Source organism: Plectropomus leopardus, chromosome 8, assembly GCF_008729295.1.
Source record: "Plectropomus leopardus isolate mb chromosome 8, YSFRI_Pleo_2.0, whole genome shotgun sequence".
Taxonomy (NCBI): Eukaryota; Metazoa; Chordata; class Actinopteri; order Perciformes; family Serranidae; genus Plectropomus; species Plectropomus leopardus.
In genome coordinates, this window is record NC_056470.1 from 23217272 (window position 1) to 23238125 (window position 20854).

The 20854-nt window shown below is 39.6% G+C and overlaps 1 protein-coding gene across 1 annotated transcript; it reads left to right on the top strand.

The window, feature by feature from the left end:
* The first annotated feature begins 18254 nt into the window (after positions 1-18254).
* Positions 18255-19401, top strand: LOC121946460 (probable G-protein coupled receptor 139). Its single transcript, XM_042491022.1, has 2 exons — positions 18255-18390; positions 18506-19401. The coding sequence occupies exons 1-2, from the start codon at positions 18255-18257 to the stop codon at positions 19399-19401; spliced, it is 1032 nt and encodes a 343-aa protein (XP_042346956.1).
* Positions 19402-20854: the final 1453 nt, after the last annotated feature.

Consider the following 20854-nt stretch of genomic DNA (forward strand, 5'->3'; position numbering starts at 1 on the left):
GAGAAGGAGAAGTGTGCATTAAGTTCAGGGTCAATTAAGTACAAGATGAGCATTTAAATGGAAATTATTTACCTACGCAGACCTTGAGATAAATGTAGTCATATATCTCATGTCTCATGCCTTGTAATGAATCACACATCCAAACTGTTAACAATACCAAACCATGCTCTTCTCATGCACTGTTTGTATGTATACCTACGAAAAGTATTGCACTAGAATCTGTATATAACCCACGTAATCGGGATTGTTTCTTTTTCCTTACCTAACCTACATAACTTTATGTTAAGTACATTATGTTGTCTGTGAGTTTGCATTAATTACAGAACATGACAATGCCTAACCATGTTTCTTTTACAGAACTTTATATTAAGTACTTTTTTGATAATGACCTAACCATGTTTATTTCCCTAAACCTAACTACATAACTTTTATGTTAAGTTCATTATGTTAATTTCATTATGTCAAGTTCATTATGTCAAGTATATAACTTAACTTCTCTTATAACCTTACCTACATAACGTTACATTAAGTAGTTTACGTTAAGTTTGAAAGTTTGTGTTACATACTTAACATAACATACCCGACCATGTTTCTTTTCCGAAATCTGAACCTACTTAACTTAACATTCCTAAACCTCACCTACGCAACTATACATTATGTATATTTGATTATGTATGTAACTTAACATTACGTACAAAACTTGGCAACACCCAAACATGACGCTTTTCCTAAACCTAACCTTTGTAACTTAATGCCAAGTACATAATTTTATGTTACGTATGTAAGTGGATGACGCCATCATGGGTGCTAATTCATTAGATAGCATATAAATTGTTGTATGAGATAAGTTGCCCAAACAGTGATTATTTACACCTCAGAGTAACTTTCTAAAACAACTTTTGGCGTTCATTCTCCAGTCCGGTGCCATTAAACCATTTCAGGAGAAGGCAAAATAAGATTACATTAAAAGAACTCACATTCCCAACTTTAAAATGTTTGTCATGTTTATAAATCAAAACCTGATAGAAGTTATAGACATTTGTTTGTTTCATGAATTAATTTGAGTAATGTTATAGTCTCTTCATTGCTCTACACAGATCTAATGTTTTTGTCAGCACGCTTTTTTAGTCTCTCATTTAATGTGAGACTTAAGTGAAAATTTATGTCACCTGGTTCATTCATGGTGTTAAGGCTTAGTCTACTTCAATGGCACTTTGCTATATTTTACTTGTATAGATATACCAACGTTTTCAAGCATAAAAAACTTATATGCAATATAATTTCTTTCATTTTTAAAAAAAACGGATTTACACATCCTCTAAATAAGAAGCATCACTATCATTCATGAACAGTAGTAATGTTTCTGTCTTGCTGATGAATTTAACTGCAACTTTTTGTTACCTTTTTCAGTTTTGTATTTTGTATTTGTTTATTTATTGTATGTTGTTTAGTTTAGTTTAATTTCTATGTAAAGTGCCCATGGTTCTTTTGGAAGGCGCTATATAAATCCAAGATCTTATTAATATCATTATTATTATTATTATTATTATTGTTGTTGTTGTTGTTGTTGTTGTTGTTGTTGTTGTTGTTGTTGTTGTTGTTTTTGTTGTTGTTGTTTATTTAATTATTTGAAGTCCCATATTCACTGTCTTTTCCACTCTGTTTTGATCTCCACCAAATTCTAAAGGAAATATCTGGCTGCTTAGCTGATAAATGCTTCAGTTTTTTCACCAGCTGGTTGCTAACTGTACATGTCTTCAGTTTTATGCTTGACAGGTAATATACAGAAGGTGTCGAGAGCTTTTTCTCTAAAAACAGCTGCCTGCTGCGGCCAAAGAGAAAAACATGAGAGCGATGAAAGTAAACCAAGACAATAACTTTCGGGCTTTAAAACCACAACAATGTGCTAAAATAAGCAATAATGCACCATCAGGCTGGGGTTAACTCCAGAGTCAGGGGGGTTTGTTCGTAAGAGTGACCCTTTTACATAAACCAAGTAATTTCATTCACTGTTCATATAAAAATATTGATTATAACAGCTTTATGTAAACGCAATTTTCAGTAGAGCCCTCGCTGTCTCTATCTCTGTAATGCTGTTTTTTCATACCATACTGTGTCTGTATATACTGCAGGCTGCATCAAGTATGCGTGAGGCCCAATGCACTGTTTCCCTGCCCTGTCAGTGAGAGTGGGTTGTTGGCTGGGTTTTGATTGGCAGAGAGCCTGAGAGCCATCTTCATCTGGGCCAAGCGGCTTTAGCTCTTAACCCATGGGCACCTCCCTTCCCTCCTGTCTGCCTGCTGCTGCTGCACATGTGGCTCCTGATACGATTGTTCACACACTCGTTCACACCTGTCTCAGTATGCAAAAGCATGCTAGCACATGCTACACACGAGCAAGTTACCTTCAAAAAAAGCTTTGCAAAAACACACATGCACACAGACACACAGGAGAGAACTTTCCGATGCCCTAATCCTGCAGATTAAGGCCATGGAGCACTGATTTTTCCTGATCAAGCACCAGGCCTCTTCTGTGGCTCCCAGTTCTTTATTCAGCTGCTCTGGCAGCATTTACACATTTAACCGTCATCACACCTTTTCAGTGAAAAAATGCCTCCAGTGACGCAAGAAGACACAGACCGGGTTCAAACCAACGATTGATCCGTGTAGTCATCTCAAATTAGATTGAAAACGTTTTGATAAAACAATCTTGATAGTGTCGTGACGAGAAACAAATAAAACAGATGGTTTTTACCCCTTGCTCTCTTTTGATTGATTTTGATTAATTATCCAGGTGACAATTCACACTGTTATCAAGCATAGACGATGAGGCGGTTAATTCAGTCAAGATGACAAAACAGTGAATAGTATATAGAGATTGCCATAAGGATGTACAAGGAGAAGAGTGTAACAGTTAGAGTGTGTCCAGTATATGCTATGCCATATAACCATTAAAGGTCCAGTGTGTATGATTTAGGGGGGTGCAATGGCAGAAATATAATATAATATAACATAATAAGTATGCATTATAGTATAATCACCTGAAAATACCTATGTGTTGTGTTTTTGTTACCTTAGAATGAGCCATGTATCTACATACGGAGTGGGTCCTCATCCACAGAGAGCACGATGTTGCACCACCATGTTCCTACAGTAGCAAAGAACAGACAAACCCAACATTGACAGGTTAATTACTGTAACAACACTGAGAATTTACATAATGAGAATTAGCAGGTTTTACAGAAGCTCACAGACTGCTATAAAGAAAGAAAGGCTTGAATGTGTGAACACTTCTCAACTGTGATGTTACAGAAATGGCAGACAGTAAAAGAAAAAATTAAATTCCTAGTCTTGCACGTAATATATGAATTAAGATGCTCTTAATGGCCAGTGTCCATTTATGCCTATTTCTTAAAGCTCTGGAGGCCTTGATTTTACCCTTAAATTCACAAATACAAAAATTTCAGGGATCCATGAAGACCCTGATAAAATAAAGCCATTACAACTTTTTTTTTAAAATCTGGTCTTAGTCAAATACAACGACCCAAATCTTTTCAGATGGAGGCCCCTGGAACACTAACTCATTGGACTCTGGAAGCCATGCGGAGGAGGGATGACAGATAGAGGTGCTCTGAATTTAACCCCAAGCTGGAGTCAGTAAGTACAGCCAAAGAAAATAATCTCTGGTCCTGCCCCCTAAGCAGGCAATGTCCACAACCGTGACGTGTTGACATTTTATGATGTACTATTGACACTTGTAGCAAATAAAACTGCTAAGCATGCCTCCTCTCTTTGGGAATGCCATACATCAGTCCCCTGTCCTTGACTGTCCTTCATAAATGTTTATAAAAGAAAACAGATTTTTGTCTACTCTGTATTGCTGAAAATTCATCAAGAATCCCAGTTGATGAATTACGCATAAGACTGAGAGATAATTGATCAGTGATTATGCAGTTTTTACCCTTACCCTACCCTGTGATTTGCAGTGGTTCAAAACAGAAACAAAGATGCACTCTGAGTGACACATCCTGACACCGAATCCTTCAGCTGCAGTTTAGTGCGAGCACTTATACCATCCATTCAACTGAATAGATGTGAGATCACATGGGTTAGCAATCCTCTGATTTCTTGTCTTTGATTTTCTGTGTGCCTTTAGCTTTGCCTTTGTGTTCTTAGGTTTTGACCTCGGAATGACCTCAGTTTGATCTTTGCCATTGGGATTCAACAATATTTTACCCAGGGGAGGTCATTAAAGCCGGAGGTCACTTTATAAAATAGTATGGATTGCACATCTAAGTAACAAGGCTGTAAAAAAAAAAAGTGCTTTTTGTGACTTTGGCTCTAATACAGAAAGTCATTAGATGAATATGTTTGTAGAAAACAAGCTCGAGCGAAAGTCTGTACATCAGACAAATATATTTATGTATAACACAACATTATAATTATGGGTGGAACAAAAAAAAAGCAATGTAGTGTGATCTTGCAATATGTTATGGACACACAACATGGTGATATGTTCACTTGTGATGCTGTGAGCCAGAAATGCTCTGACCTCTGGCAGTTAAAGGCTGTTTTAGATTTGACCGACGGCGTGCATGAAAACAGATGTATAGATACATTATAGATGATACATTACATGCACATGTCTATACATTCATATTCAGGAAAACAGATATTATGGATGATAAGGGAATCCACTTAAGTTCAACCGAGCGGGAGTTGGATGGAAAGGGACAGCAGGTTAAGTGGGCAACATGTGGAACTGATAAATACAATATATCTGCTCAGAATCAGAGTGATGTTTATTGGCCAAGTATGTGTGCACATGCAAAGGCAAAGCAAGGCAAGGCAAGTTTATTTGTATAGCACACTTCATACTCAGGTAAACTCTATGTGCTTTACAGAAAAACAGAAAACATTTAACAATGTGATAAAAAGCATAAATAAAATATCCTCTCAACAAACCATGTAATGCGCACACATACACAGAATGTTGTTAGCCATAACAGTTGACAACAACAGGCGCACACAGGCAAACACAAATACACACAGGCACACTCTCATAGACATAGACACACACACACACACACACACACACACACTCACACTAACTACAATAAGCCTGAGAGAAAAGCAATGTTTTGAGACTGCTTTTAAAGGAGCATACAGTTGCCGAAGATCTTAGGTTATCAGGCAGTTTGTTCCAAAGAGCAGCACCATAGTGATTAAATGCACCTTCACCTGATTTGGTTTTAATCCTGGGTACATTTAGGTGACCCATGTTTGATGATCTGAGGGATCTGGCTGGGGTATAACTAGTGATCAGGTCAGAAATATATTTGGGAGCCATACCATTTAAGGTCTTGTAAATAAGCAGTAGTATTTTAAAAGCAATTCTCTACTGTCTGGCTGTCAGTGGAGTGTTTTCAGTACAGGTGTAACGTGTTCCACTTTCGGGTCCCAGTTAACATTCTCGCTGCTGCATTTTGAATGAGCTTGAGCCTACCAACTGTCTTTTTGGGAAGACCTGCAAAGAGGGCATGACAATAATCTAATCTGCTAGAAATGAATGCATAGACCAGTTTTTCTGAGTCTGACTGGGACAGGAAGCTCCTAAGTTTGGAGATGTTTTTCAAATGATAGAAGGCTGTCTTTGTGGTGGTTGTGATGTGATTGTCGAAATCAAGATTTGAATCGATAATAACTCCCAGGTTTCTGACATGCTCACTGTGCTTCAGAGAAAATATTTTATTAACTACTAATTATTAACTTATTTATTATTATTAACTACTATCAGAATTTCAGTTTTGTCTTTGTTAAGTTGTCAAAAGTTTTGAGACATCAAGTGGTTGATGTCATCAATGCATCTAACAAGGTCATTTACAGGACTAAGGTTGTCTAGGGAACGAGCGGCATAAAGCTGTGTATCATCAGCATAAGAATGATAGGATACTTTGTGATTCTGTATGATGGTACCTAGAGGGAGCATGTATAAACTGACATTGAAGTGGACCAATAACTGAGCCCTGTCAAACCCCACAAAAAACACTGAATTCTTCAGATGTAATGTTTCCGAGGGAAACAGAGACGGTCCTTCCCTTTAAATAGGTTGAAAACCACTGAAGGACAGGCCCGGAAAAACCAATACCAGTCTATTAAGCAGGATGTCATGATGCAGATAACAGTCAGGCTGAATGGGTAAATGGACCGGTGAAAGAGGCAATGTAGGCGAGGACAGTAGGGGGAGCTAATGCAAGAGATAGTGACCTGAGATGACAAATATGAATATTGCTGTTTACACAGTCATGCATGTGGAGAAGACAGGACCACATGCTGAATATTGACCAAAAGCATTCGGCTCCCACGGCAGTTATGACGAATCCACTTTTTAAAGAGAGGCGCGCGTTCCCATGAACCATGTAACCACGAAACTATGAATGCAAACTGAGAATAAACGATCAGCTACAAAACCCAGAATGGGAATGGGACCAGAATTTTAAAAAAGTTACGGAATCTCCAATTATTAACGATTTTGAAGTGGGATCAAGCATACAATTACCCTTGGTCAAGAGACCTCTCTGCAATATTTAATTTTTCTGATTTCTTTTTCTTCATACAAAACAATAGAAGGAGGAGATTTGGAGTACGCCAAAACTCATAAATTATGTTCAAATTAAAGAACATTACTACACTGAACGTTATCTAACATTAAACTTAAGGAGGGGACAGAAGTCCCTGTGTGCTCAGTTAAGATCTGGTACCTTGCCTCTGGCGACAGAAGTCAGTATAAAGGTATTCCTGAAGAGCAGCATATGTGTCTTTTGTGTGATCTTGTTCTTCTGCTCTTTGTATACTGACCTGAGAAAGCATTTGTTTGAAAAAGTTCAGGCAAAGAACCCTTACTTATTTTGGTTGGCTGAGTGTGATATGTTGAGTTGGCTCTTTAAGGAGGAGATTTATGTCTTAGCCAGGTTCATTGAAAATGCATGGATATGACACCAGAAAACACTGTATGCACTCCAATAGTACAGTTGACTGTTATTGATTTGTATATTTTGAAATGTTCCTTGTATAATATATATTTTGTACTGTGGATGTATTAGAAAAGGCTATGTGACCATCTTTGTATTCTTGCATTATTATCATCAGTGTCTTATAAGACCATGTGGGCTGGGCACAATTAAGTGCTTAAATAAACGAATATATCATTAACGTGGTGGAAGGGGGAAGGGAGAAGAGGAGGAGGAGATCATGTGTGGGGACTACCTGGACAGGACAGCTGCCGCTTTGATGCCTCCTCCTGCAATGAGGACAGGGACAGAAGGTGGAGGGTCTGCTCAGGTGGACAGAGACGAAGAGGCTCAGTCCGGGGAGGACCTCCTGAGCGTCTGATGAGGGGCCCCCGAAGCCGCAGGAGCCACAGGAGCCGGGATGGTTCGGAGCGCGTGCAAGAGGAGCCGCAGGAGTCCGAACTGCAGGCGCATCGCTAGGATGGCTGGGGGCCAAGTCCACCGGAGAGGTGTAGCGATTGGAGAGGGTTGAAAGGAGATTGAAGAGGAACCGTCCTCCCAATAGTAGGATCTCTCTTTCGGCCACGGCGCACCACCTCTGTCCAGGACGGCTGGGAATGGAGCTGTGGGCCGGGATCATGAGTTTAGTTCCCGAGCCGGCCTCCCGATCTTCTGGCGGCGTCAGTGTTTTGGTGTTCGCGTTCAGTGGAGCAGTTGTGAGCAGTGCTCAGTTCCTCAGATGCTGGACAATCAGTGCCGGCATGTGTTGGAGGTAACCAGGGAAGGGTCGCCGCAGTTGCCGAGATAATCGCTGACACCGGGGGAGGAGGCGATCTGCCAGTTGACGTGACGACAAGACTGCAAGACCGGGAGTAGGAAATGTGTTTTGCTTGTGCAGCCGCCACACAGACAAAACCTTCAATCGGCTGATCTCTTTTACAAAGGTCGGACTTCAGGCGCTGGATGTCCTCTTTGAGTAGTGGTGTTTGCAGTGCAAACACACGGCCATTATAGCCGAAGGAAGTCCCGGAATAAATTAGAACACAACATGATCGTTAGAATGGGAAACTTCAAACAACATTAAAGCAACCCCACCATCGGTTAAAAAAAAAAAAAATCATTTTAAAAATAGGTTATTGCGAGGCAATAGGCCTTCAGAGTGACTAGTGGACTATATGCTCGCTGATGGTTGCGCGCTCCAGCAAAGGCAAGTCCGTGAAACAAGTTAAAATCCAAGTCTGATGACTGAAATCCTTTGTCCAGTTAAAATATATTGTTAAAACGACCAATGTCTAAAAGTGTATTGCACAGATATGGTCTAAAACTGGCTAAAAAGTCAAGTTATGACAGGGGCTCTGACAGGAGCATACAGACGCCGACACATGCGCAGTAGGATGACCTGGGGACATCACAGGTTCACAGGTTGGTCACAAGCCCCCAGGAAGTGCGCCAGGCACTGATCGATAATACATATGGATGTATTACAGTGAAGTCGGATAATATAATACAACCATGGATGATACATCCATGGTTGGTAATTATCTTCTTCTTCTTCTTCTGTCAGGTTGGATGGTGGTTGGTGTCCATTAAGTCGCATTACCGCCACCTACTGGATTCAACCTCAGCTATCCGTTTGAGCACATGTGGGCACCACTCGGCAGTGCTCCATCGCCATAACTATTGAATCTAGTACTTTATACCTGCTAAAAGAGCTTTTTTTTGCCAACGAACAGCTCTTTTAGGAATGAACAAGGCTCCATCTCCATGGCTGTATCCAGATTCTTAATACATCCATGGTTAGATGTCACACAGGAGGCTGACTCTGTTGCGTTACACGTCACACCTGCTGCACTTCTCTCACTTCCGAAACGTCGGCATGCTGTCTAAAATCACACACTGGGGTGACATAATGCCTGCTATGTTCGGCTCCATTTAAAAAAAAGCAAAGGCAGCATATTGAAGGGTGTCGGTTGTCCTATTAGAGGATCTCTGTCTAAAGATGGGTGTTGGTGTGGAGGAAGAAGAGAGGTGAGAGCACACATGTATAGGAGGAGCCGGTGTTTATGGTCCTGTTGCTGAATGTGATTTTCTCAAACCTCAACTGCTGCCATTAGTCTTTCAGGAAGTCATCCACAGACAGACCCAGTGAGCTGGGTGAGTTTAGAGCGGAGGACTTCTGGGATTATGTAGCTAGACAGTTAACAAGTCCACAAACTACAAAGCCTACAACATCCTAACGTATGTGTTTTAGGAATCTGGGCGCTGAAGAATGAGGTGCAGTCCTATCTTGACTGCATCACCCGTTTACCCAGGAGGCCATTTGCAGCGGGAAGCTGTATGAATTACACATTTTTAAAAAAACAGATGGGTTTGGTTGTATTTTATTGCCGGTGGCTTGTGTGTTATATAGAAAATATGCCCTAGAGAGGAAATAGTTTATCTATATAATACTATGTGAAATGTTTACTTTTATGGTACTTTAGTCTATTTTTTCTCAGTCCAAAGAACAAATCTGTCTTTTTCAGTGAAAAGATTAGCCTAGATAAAAATAAACACTGCCTAGAAGCCCTTAAGGAAGGTATATGGAAGATTTACAATGCTTATAAAAAATGAGCAAAAAATAAAATAAGATCCACATTTGTATGTGTTTATATGTTTATTGAATGCATTTACTGTGTTATATAAATAAATGAAAACATATGTTAAAAGGATATTTTCAGGTTTTGTGCAATGAATATTCAATACAAAGACCTGCCAATAATAATGTTTTTCATTTCACATTGAGACAGAAAAACCAAACCTAAAAAGAAACTAAATATAACACCGCATATTGTATTTCACTTAATCTGATCTTTTTTTTTTAAATTTGATTTTATTTAGGGTTTAAAATCCTCCATAAACATAGAGCGATAACATTTACACTGAACATGCTGTATCCTGGTCGGGCAGCTGGGGCACATCTGTGCCCTCAAATAATCTATCTAGCCTTATTCAGCAACATCACAAGAACATAATCAGCCACCCTAAAATATTCTGAATTGATCTGTCATTTCGTTATAAATGTTTTTTTTTTCTGTGTGTCTCTAATCAAAGTGGTTAAGCAGTTTTGCTCGGGAAAAATGTCAAGTGGTGTAATCCTGTTCTAGCAGTGCAATCCTCTCAGCATGATGACGTACTGTAGCCTGTCTGATGGATCAGTGACTCGCAGCATAGATTTCAGTCTATGTATCCTAAAACTCTGTTTGTTTGTTGGTTAGTCGAATAGCATGCAGGTAACGTCAGTTCTATGTGAAGCGATGGGGAGCTGCACTAACCTTTTCTGCAAGCATTTCATAGAGAAAGACTGCTACTTGTTGGTAGGGACTGTTATTCATCACTGTGATAAACTCAGTGGCATTTACATATATTTGTGCAACTTATCTGTTGTGGTCAAAGTGGAATTTTTTTTTATTCAAATGTCAGGAGGTAAATCACAATAAAATTAATACCTGTTTTCTAATCTGCAAACCAATATTTGATTTTGATCTAATTTTGCTTTATTGTCAGAGAAAAATCTAAAATTTGTCTTGCATCCCAGGATATCAAGCGTTTCATATAAATACACATAAGTACAAAAATACAAATCATTTCACCAAACAACAAAACCATACAAAAAAAAACTACAAATCACATTAGACATCATGGAAAGTGGATGCAGTGCAACATTACTTTCCTATTACATTGTTCAACCATGGTCCACAGATGTTACTTAGAAGCCATACTTTTATTTAAAAGATTGTGTGGGACTCTTAATCTTCTGTGATGGCAGACAATAAACCTTTGCAGGGACATCATAGTGGTGGTGATAGCCTACATACTGATAGCCTCCAGCCCCAATGTGATAGGGGCCCTCAAAAAGCCTTGAATTTAAAGTTTAGTATTGTTTGCACTTTCTTTTTCTAAGCAATTAATGCTGCAACTGTACTAAAATTGGTTAAATCTATTGAGAGACAGAACTTTGTATCAAAATACAGTGGACGCTTGCTGCGGACCCTCTTTCCCCTTGGAGACTGCTTATGCATAGGGCCTGGAATTCGGTATTTGGTAATTTTCTGTAAAGAGTCCCTGCTGTGCTGGCTGGTGACCAACAGATGGCGACACAGACTGTGTCTGCTAATTCTCTCTAATTTGCACCTTCTGATTAGTGTACATTCCCATTAAATCAGTACTGCGCTTGGTCCGGGTGCAGGAATATAGGCATATTATGTCAGTTCCTTGACTCCTTTAGCTCTTATCAAACTATTTTCACTTTCTATTTATTTTTTTGTCTTGTTTGACATCTGCTTCCTGTCAGTTTCTGCCTTGAGGTTTTAACTGTCCTGCCCTCATGACAGCGCTCAGGAATTTTTGAGCACCCATCTGGGTTGTTGGGATTGATAGCTATCATACCCCAGTTGGCTGAGATATTATGAAAGGATGGATCTTTTCATCTCTGTGTTGTTTCATGACCTGCCCAAAATCCTAGCTGTGAAGAAATAATTTTGTCACCAAAGCATAATAATATACATGTTTACATTAAAAAGAACACTGATTTAAGTTGCTTGCCTTTTTGTAATTTTATGAACCACATTACAAGCCCAAACACTGTCACTGGATTATCAGATACTATAAAAAACATGTTGCTTGTGATGACAGACTAAAAACAGATGAACCAGATTATTTTTTTTATAACTACATCCAAATAATTTTGATCTTCTCATCCTCTCAGCTGTAAATTCGTCCAGCAGTGAATCAGGACGACCTCGGTGATCCTGATGTAAGCGCCAAAGAAGCATCACCACACATCCGTTATGCAATGAGCAAGTGTGTTATCTAAATTGAAACCGATGCAAGTTGAATCCTTCATTAAAGCATAATCCAACATTAGACATGCAACAGTCAGATTGACTCAGAATATGTTTTTAATGCATTGCAAATGGATATTACTTTAAAAGCATGTAGCTAGGTAAGACAACAAAAAATTATTTGTTATTTAATTTATATTGCTTTTATCGGTAGTAAAATAAAGTCTACGAGCCTCCATAGATTGGCAATGGACCGCAGGCTTCACAGTTACAGAAAAGGTGAAAACAGAAATAATCTGTAGCACCAAAATGACACTACAACCATTGACATCATTCACTAACAGGCTAGCGGATGCCAAAAACAGATTTCAGAAATGTTTAAAAACATCTTTCCTAATGACTGGCTTACGGCCTTATGTAACCTCGGCACCACACAATAATCACAGTCATATTTCTTGGCACAGCATTAGTAAACTCAGATATCTCCTCAGTAGGTGGCTGCAGGGAGGAGCAGGCGACCCTGCAGCATCGCTGTGGGCAGCCTGGAAAGAAGCCAGTTCATGTGAATTATTAGATGACCCTCTGTGCAGCCGGAGACATGAAATCCTCCCCAGATGACTCCTTTCTGTCTGGAGATAACAAATTTTTGAACACTGGTTTCCGCAGCAACATGACACCACATCTACTATAGCAACCAGCACATATGTCCAATGGTGTTTTTCTTCCTCTCTGTTCCTTCACGTTTTTTTTCTTTTCAGTCAAATGCATGTCTCTGCTGTGAAATCCTCGACATCCTACAAAACAAAATGATTCAGTGCATTTGTAATCAGTAAGTTTATGGTGCAGTTTGTTAACTTAAAGAAACAGATCATCAAGATTTTTTGATTGCCTTTAATAGACAGGACAGTTTAAGCGTGAAAGGGGGAGGGAGAGAGGGGGCGACATGCAGCAAAGGGTGGAGGCCAGAATCAAACCCACGGCTGCTGCGGCCAGGATACAACCTTTGAAACCAGGGCACTGCTCTTTCCACTGGGCCACCAGGCGCCCCTAGAGCCAGGATATAGTTAGCTTAGCTTAGCATAAGAGCAGGGGTTAACAACGCTGCTCTGTCCAAAGTTTAAAAACATCTCCCTACAAACAGCTCTAAAGCTCACTAATTAACACATTACAACTTGCCTCCTTAATCCTTGATAAATGAAAAATGTAAAAGTGACAGAGGGTTTTAAGTGTAAGGCTGGGTATCCATAAGAGCTGAGACCACGTTGTGTTATGCAAAGCAATGTTAACCCCACAACTAATAAAAGTGATGTCCATTTTATCAAGTGGATGTGCTGACCTGAAATCAAAACATGCTAGATAGTCCAGACTTTTCAAGTTGTTTGTGGTTTAGTACTGCATTAATCATCATACTCAGACATGCTGAAAACAAATAAATTCAGTTTTGCTTTTACATTAGACACATAGTATTTAGATTTTCTGCCAATTTAATTTATTGCCTACAAGACATTTCTTTTTTATTCTCATAAAGAACAGCCAAAGAGTCTCTTTAGCATTCTAGCAGATGGGGCATGTGGAAAGAGAGAAAGAATGAGAGAGACAGACAGACAGAGACAGAGAGAGAGAGCGGCTTGATAGTGAGCCTAAAGAGAGAGTCCCTCTTCCTCAAAAGAGGGTGCATAGTGTTGGCACATAATGCACTGAATTGTGACAGCCTAATATTAATTTCTGAAATATGTACTGCTCTATGTGTGACTGCTAAGTTTGGCTACCTTTTCGGTCAACAGTGTCAAAGGTTTGGAAAGGTTTTCAGCACCAGACAAACAGATGGCTTCAGAGAACATGATGTGCAGATAGACACGCAAAGGGGACGAAAAAACAAAAGCCGTAAACTGACTAGAAAATACTGAGCAGTGGAGGTTATTTTTTTCAAATCTCAATTTTTAATGCAGATCTGATGTAAATCAGATCCTCATGACACCAGATATTAATATTTGATTGAGGTACATTTTGAACCATTATGCTATATCAATTTGCCAAGACTGTCGACTGTGAATATCATTCACGTACTTTCGTGAATGATATTCATATGTGTAGCTCCTTGCCTGGCTGTTTTAACCAAATTGGATTAGACAGGATTGAGCCATTTTGGTTTGGAATAAACACACAGACCACAAACAATGCTCCTGTTTGCATGCTTACTCATTGACCAGTGGAAGGGTAGCATCCCAGTATGAGAGATTAAGCTGCATAAAATTTAACAACAATGTTCCCATTTTGATTCCAGCCAAGGTTCCTTGAGGCATGCCATCCCCCTCTCTCCCCCCTCATTTCCTGTCTGTCTCAACTACCGACTGCTATTTTCAAATGATGGCAACTTTTCTTGCGAAGAAGACAGTGAGAATATGAGAGGTGCTTTAACATTTTGCAGAGTGTATGAATGATGGGGCTTTTTACTCACCGTGTGTAATGCCCCTCAGATGTCTGGGAGAACATGAAGGTTTAGAGCGTTTGTTCAAGTAGAAAAAAAAAACGTTAAGAAAGCTGATGGTGTGAATGGGAACTCTCTATGGCCCTGTCAGCACATATACAGGTATTTTTTTTAATTCATTTATTTTTCCCCCCTCTGCTTTAAAAAAAAAATTCTGTTCATTCAACTTTGACTTTCAAATAACCGTCCACACTAGGACACAAAAATGACACCAAATGCTTCTTAGTGCTCTTCAGCAGTCTCACCTCGCCACCAAGGTAGAAAAGTGTACAGGCTAACACAACAAAACACCTCCTGGAAATCTCACTATTGCTGATTCACCTCAGATATGAGGATGTGTGAGTGAGTCACAGTTATGAGTGCTGCTCTAGAAATGCTAAAGTTTTCTTCCATTTCTCATCAACAACAATCTGACTATGGAAAGTGTCACATCTGCTGGTTTGACTGTGCCTGATTCAAATCTGTTCTTTTTGGATGAGTTTTAAGTGCAGATCTGGCATTCCACTAGACAAATAGTTAAGCTGCGCATCATGCTGAGATGGTGCAATAACACTAGGTGCAACAGATGCCTCAGTTTTAGAGATCTAAAATTCGGTTTTCCTGTGGACCAGAGGCCAAAATGTGGAAAATATCGGTTTTCAAAAGTATGTGAAGTGTTGACAAAGCCTATAGCATCAGTTTGTCTGTAAGGTAGACTGTGAAAAAGCCACAGCTTATTGCTATCGAACTGGCTCACACTTCATTACTCCTTTGGACCCACTACATTGGCCCAAATAATGCAATATGCTGTATTGAGAGAGTAGCACTCATGGTCTCGTCAACAAGCCTCTAGAGGACACAATCCAACTGGAAAGCCCCTTAGAGGCCTCACACCAGCGCTTATTAGTATCAATACATCATACTTGGACTTGGCTCTTTCTGTTGTCCTGGCTCAGAGATAGAAACTGTAGGTTTGATGGGACCCAAACCTAATTTGAGCACTGGAGTGGATGTGCATGACAGTCATCTGCATTATTTATTGTCCTTACATGCCAGATGCTCTTTCCGCCTTTGAGTTTTTGGAAAATAGCTTGTTTGATTTAAGTTTCAGGAGCTGGCAAGCCCACACTGCCTTAAATTTGATCAAACCATCTTAGATTAGATTAAAGAGACCCATGTCTCACTTTGTGCTGCCAGTAACATTAAGAAAGTGTACTGTTCAACAAGGTTTGCTGATAACCAAACATATATCTCAGATGAGATCAGTGTGTATAAACAGGGGAGGACTAGGACAAACTAAATGGCCCTTGCATTTTGGCCTGCAGCCACCCATCAAACTAATTCGCACGAATGCAAGGATATAAAAAAGTAGGTCATATGTATATCATTTTACACAAGGATAAGGGTTTTTTTTTTTCAACTTCTGAGGGGACACATACTGCACTGACAATGTGAGGGTACATCATGCCATGTGGGATGGGGGCGCCATCATGTGAGGTACGCACTGTTCACGTGTTACTAAAATGTATGTACTGAGTCCAAAAACAAGATAGTTTACAATGTCCTGTTAAGCGAATGAAGGTAGTGCATTGGGTCTGTAATCCAGCCCTGGGCTGACAAGTCATATGGATCTATGTTATATATCATGATTACTTTGTCCAAATACCACTGCTTGACCATCGTAGCAGGCACAGGTAACAGTGTGCGTTCCTCACAAGATAGCAGCCCTTTCTAACTTTGCATTTCTCTCTTTCTCTCTACATACTATGTTTTCCCTCAAACTTAAATAGTTGACATTACAACAGACTTATGACAATATGACCTGGCAATGCCGATTGACGTAACCACAGCAGCTCACTCCTGCCTGCATGTGCATGGCAAGAAAGGGGAGGGAGAGCTGCTGTTTTGTTATTTTCACCGTTAAAGGGATTTTTTGGGGGAAGTTTTTCCTTATCTTCTGTGAGGGTCCGAGGACAGAGGGATGTAGTATGCTGTAAAGCCCTCTGAGCCAAATTGTAATTTGTGATAATGGGCTTAGATTTGATTTGTGATCCAAACTGACTGACTTGACTTGATCAGGAAGTGACTACAAAGGTCTGAGAAATCTGGCTACAATGTTTTTTTTGACTTATCCAATTTGGCACTCTTTTTGTTGGAAAAACAAAGGTTGATGAATACACCAAACTGGAGATTTAAAGATGTGACTGAGCCAACCCAGTAACCATTGGACGGATCTTCCCATTTTAGTGGTCAGTCAGGAAAAAGTAAATTAAAAAATCTCAGCTGTGGCAGCCCACTGGGAAAATCCACCATATGCCAGATGGCCAGTCAAACCATGTGTGCAGAAGAGCAGGAAACAAGTTCTGTGATTTTCTTTTTTTCTTTTGGCCATGTCAAAGCAACATAGAAAAAAATCCAGGCTGTATTAAATGAGTATTTTACTGATATAAAGAGAATCCTCACATTAAACTACGCCATCTCTGTAGAAGAAAGACGCAAATACTTTTGAAACTGGTGCTACATGACCTGAGAAAACAGAGAAAAAGGACGATTTTGCGAAATAGGAATAAAACCTAAAACTACCAGAATTCATCTGTTAGGTGACGTTATGCGACTTTGTCTGTTCAATACAATGGCAGCCAGCCCAATCTCATGTTACAGTTAAACTGAGCTAAAACATGTTTCTTAAAACATTTGAGATGAGAAATATGCAACTCAGTAAGAGAATCTTGGTGTATATTTAATCAGCACTGCTTGGCTTTACTGTTTTTTTTTTTTTTGTTTTTTTTCCAACCTCTGTTTCACAGTGCAGGAAGCAGGATGGCACCCACTTCCTATTCACAAACTCTCGCCATTACAGCAAAACAGAGCATTTAAAAACATTTCTAAATTTGAGGTGACAAATAGGCAGTTCAGTAACATAACTCGATTTATATTCAATCAGCACTGCCTAGTTTTACCATTTGATTGGCTTTCGGTCCAAGTTTGAGAAAGAGAGAAGGGCGGGCGTATCTCTTGATCTGCATCTATACTCTTTGTCTGCATGGTGGCAGTAGCATGGTTGGCTAGCAATGCGAAAATGCAGAGGTACAGACTGTAGTTTGAGCAACAGTCCTAAGAGCCAGCCAGGGGGAAGATGGGATAGCTAGGCACTGGTTGGATGGAGGGAAGATTACCACAGTTCATCTCCACATACTACCCATATTGTTTTGATACAAAGCTGGTTGAAAATCAGCAAAGCATCCCTTTCATAAAGTAGGACTTATCTATGTGTCTGTCTGTCTATCTATCTATTCTAATCACCTCATTATTGAGTCCAAGTGGACTTTTTTTTTAACCAATTAAAGAAATTCCCTCAGGCTGTTCTTGAGATATTTCTTTCACAAGAATGTAAGAAATGTGAGGTTACTGTGACATTTGACCACCAAGATCTAATCAGTTCATCCTTGAATCTACTCAACTCGTTTGTGCCAAATTTAAAAAATTGCCTTCAAGGTCTTCTTGAGATATTGCATTCATAAGAATGAGACAGACAAGGTCAAAGGGACCTTGACCACCAAAATCCAATCAGCTCATCATTAAATCCAAGTGAACATTTGTGTCAAATTGGAAATAATGTCCTTGAGGAATGTGCTGGATGGACAACCCGAAAACATGATGACTCCAGCCTCAGCTATCGCCAACGCAGAGGCATAAAAAGGCACAAAATCATATTGCCTCCAAGCGACCAAATAAACCATGTAAAAACACATAATAATCTTAATTTAACAACTCCATAGACCAAGATAAAAACCAAATTTAATTAAATGAGAATTCATCCTTTTTTATTACCTTTTATTGCGCTGTCATAAATCCCCTTTAATCATCAACATTCAGCATAACACTAGGCTGTTGACACACTGTCATGGTTTGTATGTTGAGCTGAGGAGGGAGTAATCATCTGATGTTGAGCATTATGTACATACCGAGCTTAGAGACTCCTATCATTGTGCCAACTGTGGCACGAGAGGATATGAGCCCTCAAAAGAAACACTGGATGGTGACAATACAAGAGGTTTTCTACCCTGCTCTAGCAACTGTTGGCATCCCCTGTAAGTACATCACTGAAAGAGTTAGAGCTCTTCCAAAAAAAATGTTTTATGATGCTGTCAATTTATTGGATAAGGGATTTACAGCATCCAGGTGCCTTTCTTATCTTTTTCTCAGCCAATATTATCACCTTCCTGATCATCTGGAGGAGGAACTGCATGCTCTCCCGATCCAGCACCTTCTACCTCATGGCCATGTCTGTGGCTGACAACCTGGTTCTCATCTTCATTGTGGTTCTCGAACTTTCTGTTAAGTACCACCAGCAGGAGCCATTTTGGAGTTACGAGCCTTGGTGCAGCCTGAGGGACATTTTTAACTATGGAGCATACAACGCCTCAACGTGGCTGGTGGTTGTCTTTACAATGGAACGTTTTGTCGCCATCCACACATGGAAACTAAAAACGAAAATCTGCACGACAAGATGTGCAGCATGGACCACAACAGCAGTTTTCCTCTTCAGTCATGTTTTTGCTATTCCTTACTACCGGTCTAACGCCTCAGTCAACAAGAACAACCAGACTACATGTGTTTACAATCCAGAGGCCCCAACTCAGTTCATTCATGCCTTGGTTGGACTTCAAACCCTGCAAGCCTACATATTCCCCTTCCTCATCATCCTCACACTTAACGGGCTGACTCTGCGCCTAATCTCTCTCAGCAATCGGGTTCATATCGCAGCTGATTTGACTTCCAGGGTCAACAAAGTGCTGCCTCTGCTGCACTCCAGGAAGAGAAAATCTGTGATGCTTTTGGTGACTGTGTCTATGAGTTTTGTGCTGCTGTCTGTCACCCGTGCTATAACTCAGATCATCATCCGCACGACCCACATGTACAGTTTTGATCGTAATGATTACAGTCTCTGGATAAATATAGCAGCAGACATTGGCACCATGCTGAGCCTGACCAATGCTGCCGCAAACATGTACCTGTATGTATGCACCCAGTCCAAGTTTCGCCAAGAGTTCTTTGCCTGTGTGCAGCAGGTGTCCACCTACTGCAAAACAAAACTGTAAACAAGCCCTCCCATCTTTAATAAACACAATCACAGACACATTGTCCCTGAGGAAGTTTGCTTCCTGCTGTCAAGAAACAGGAAATTATCTCACCGCAGTCATAAATGGTAAATGACTTTGTTGCTCTCAGCATATAACAAAGCCTACAATTGAACTCGGACTCCATAAAACCCATTTAATTTTCTTTATTACTGTGTTTTACTCGATCTGCCCCTCTATTAAAGATGGATGGCTTTTGATAATCTCCACTCTTTGACATCGTAGTTTAAATTTAAGAATCCATTTCCTGCAATTGGTTCCATAGTCAGAGCAAACAAACAAGGTACAATTTTGGTAAAGCTGCTTTTAATATTCTGGTACAAACTTGTCATGATAGATTGACTCTTTTTTAATGTAGTTACAAACATATAACATAAAACTGAGCTTTCACTATTTTAATATGTAAATCTATATTTAAATATTTAAGCATTTGTTACTATTTGATTTAGGACCATATAGCAACAATAAAACGCAAGTATTTTTCTGATTTGTTTTTGACTATTTTGTCTTTATTTTGGGGTTCCCAAACTAAAGACAGTGGTCATTAAAGCATTTTTTTAAAAAAAAAAAAAACTGTATCTTCCTTTTATGATTTCATTATTTTTTTCACAAACTCATAATAAAAAAAATGTCACTGCTAGTGACGGTGTGAGATGTAAACATTGATGGTGTCTTCCTCAGCTGAGCTGTAACGTTAGGTAGCTCAGTGCTGCTAGGTGATATGGTGGGCAGGTGTACTTTGGAAATAAGAAAATAGTTCCTACATGAAACTGCTCACAACAAGGTCAGTGGATTATCTTGAGTGATCGAGTCATGATGTCTGAAAAGAGACATAGTGGTTGAGTTTTTCAGTTTTATTTTTTGGCACTCCGAGCACCTAAAGCAGAGTCCCTTTAGGTTCCATTATATTTTAGAGAAGGCAGACATCTCTCCAAAACAATCTAGACTGATAAATAGCACAAGTAAGAAATTATGTATTTTGATTTTAGAGTGAACTGTTCTTTGAAGCTCATTGGTAAGAGTGCTTGATAACAACTCAATGGAGACTCAGTTGCGGATCATCTTTATCCACTCAGATGTGCCGGAGCAACTTCAGTAAGAAAACCTGAAACGATCAGCTAAAATTATGCTCCGGGGGTGAGAAGCTGGATAGATCTTTTGTTGATCGCCTTAAGGGAAACAATATGCACAAATTTCATCTTTCACCACTACAACATAATCAAAAACACCACAAACATGATAAAGACTTGGAAAGCAAATGTGCAGATGGAGCACTTGAATGGTCACCCAAAAGACCTGACCTCAGCATAACTGAGGCTGTGTAATTGCATGCAGCCTCCTCAGTCAAACTTGAGTCTATCACTAAAAAAACAAATTTAAACCCTGACAAAAACAAACAAAAAATTATGGCAAA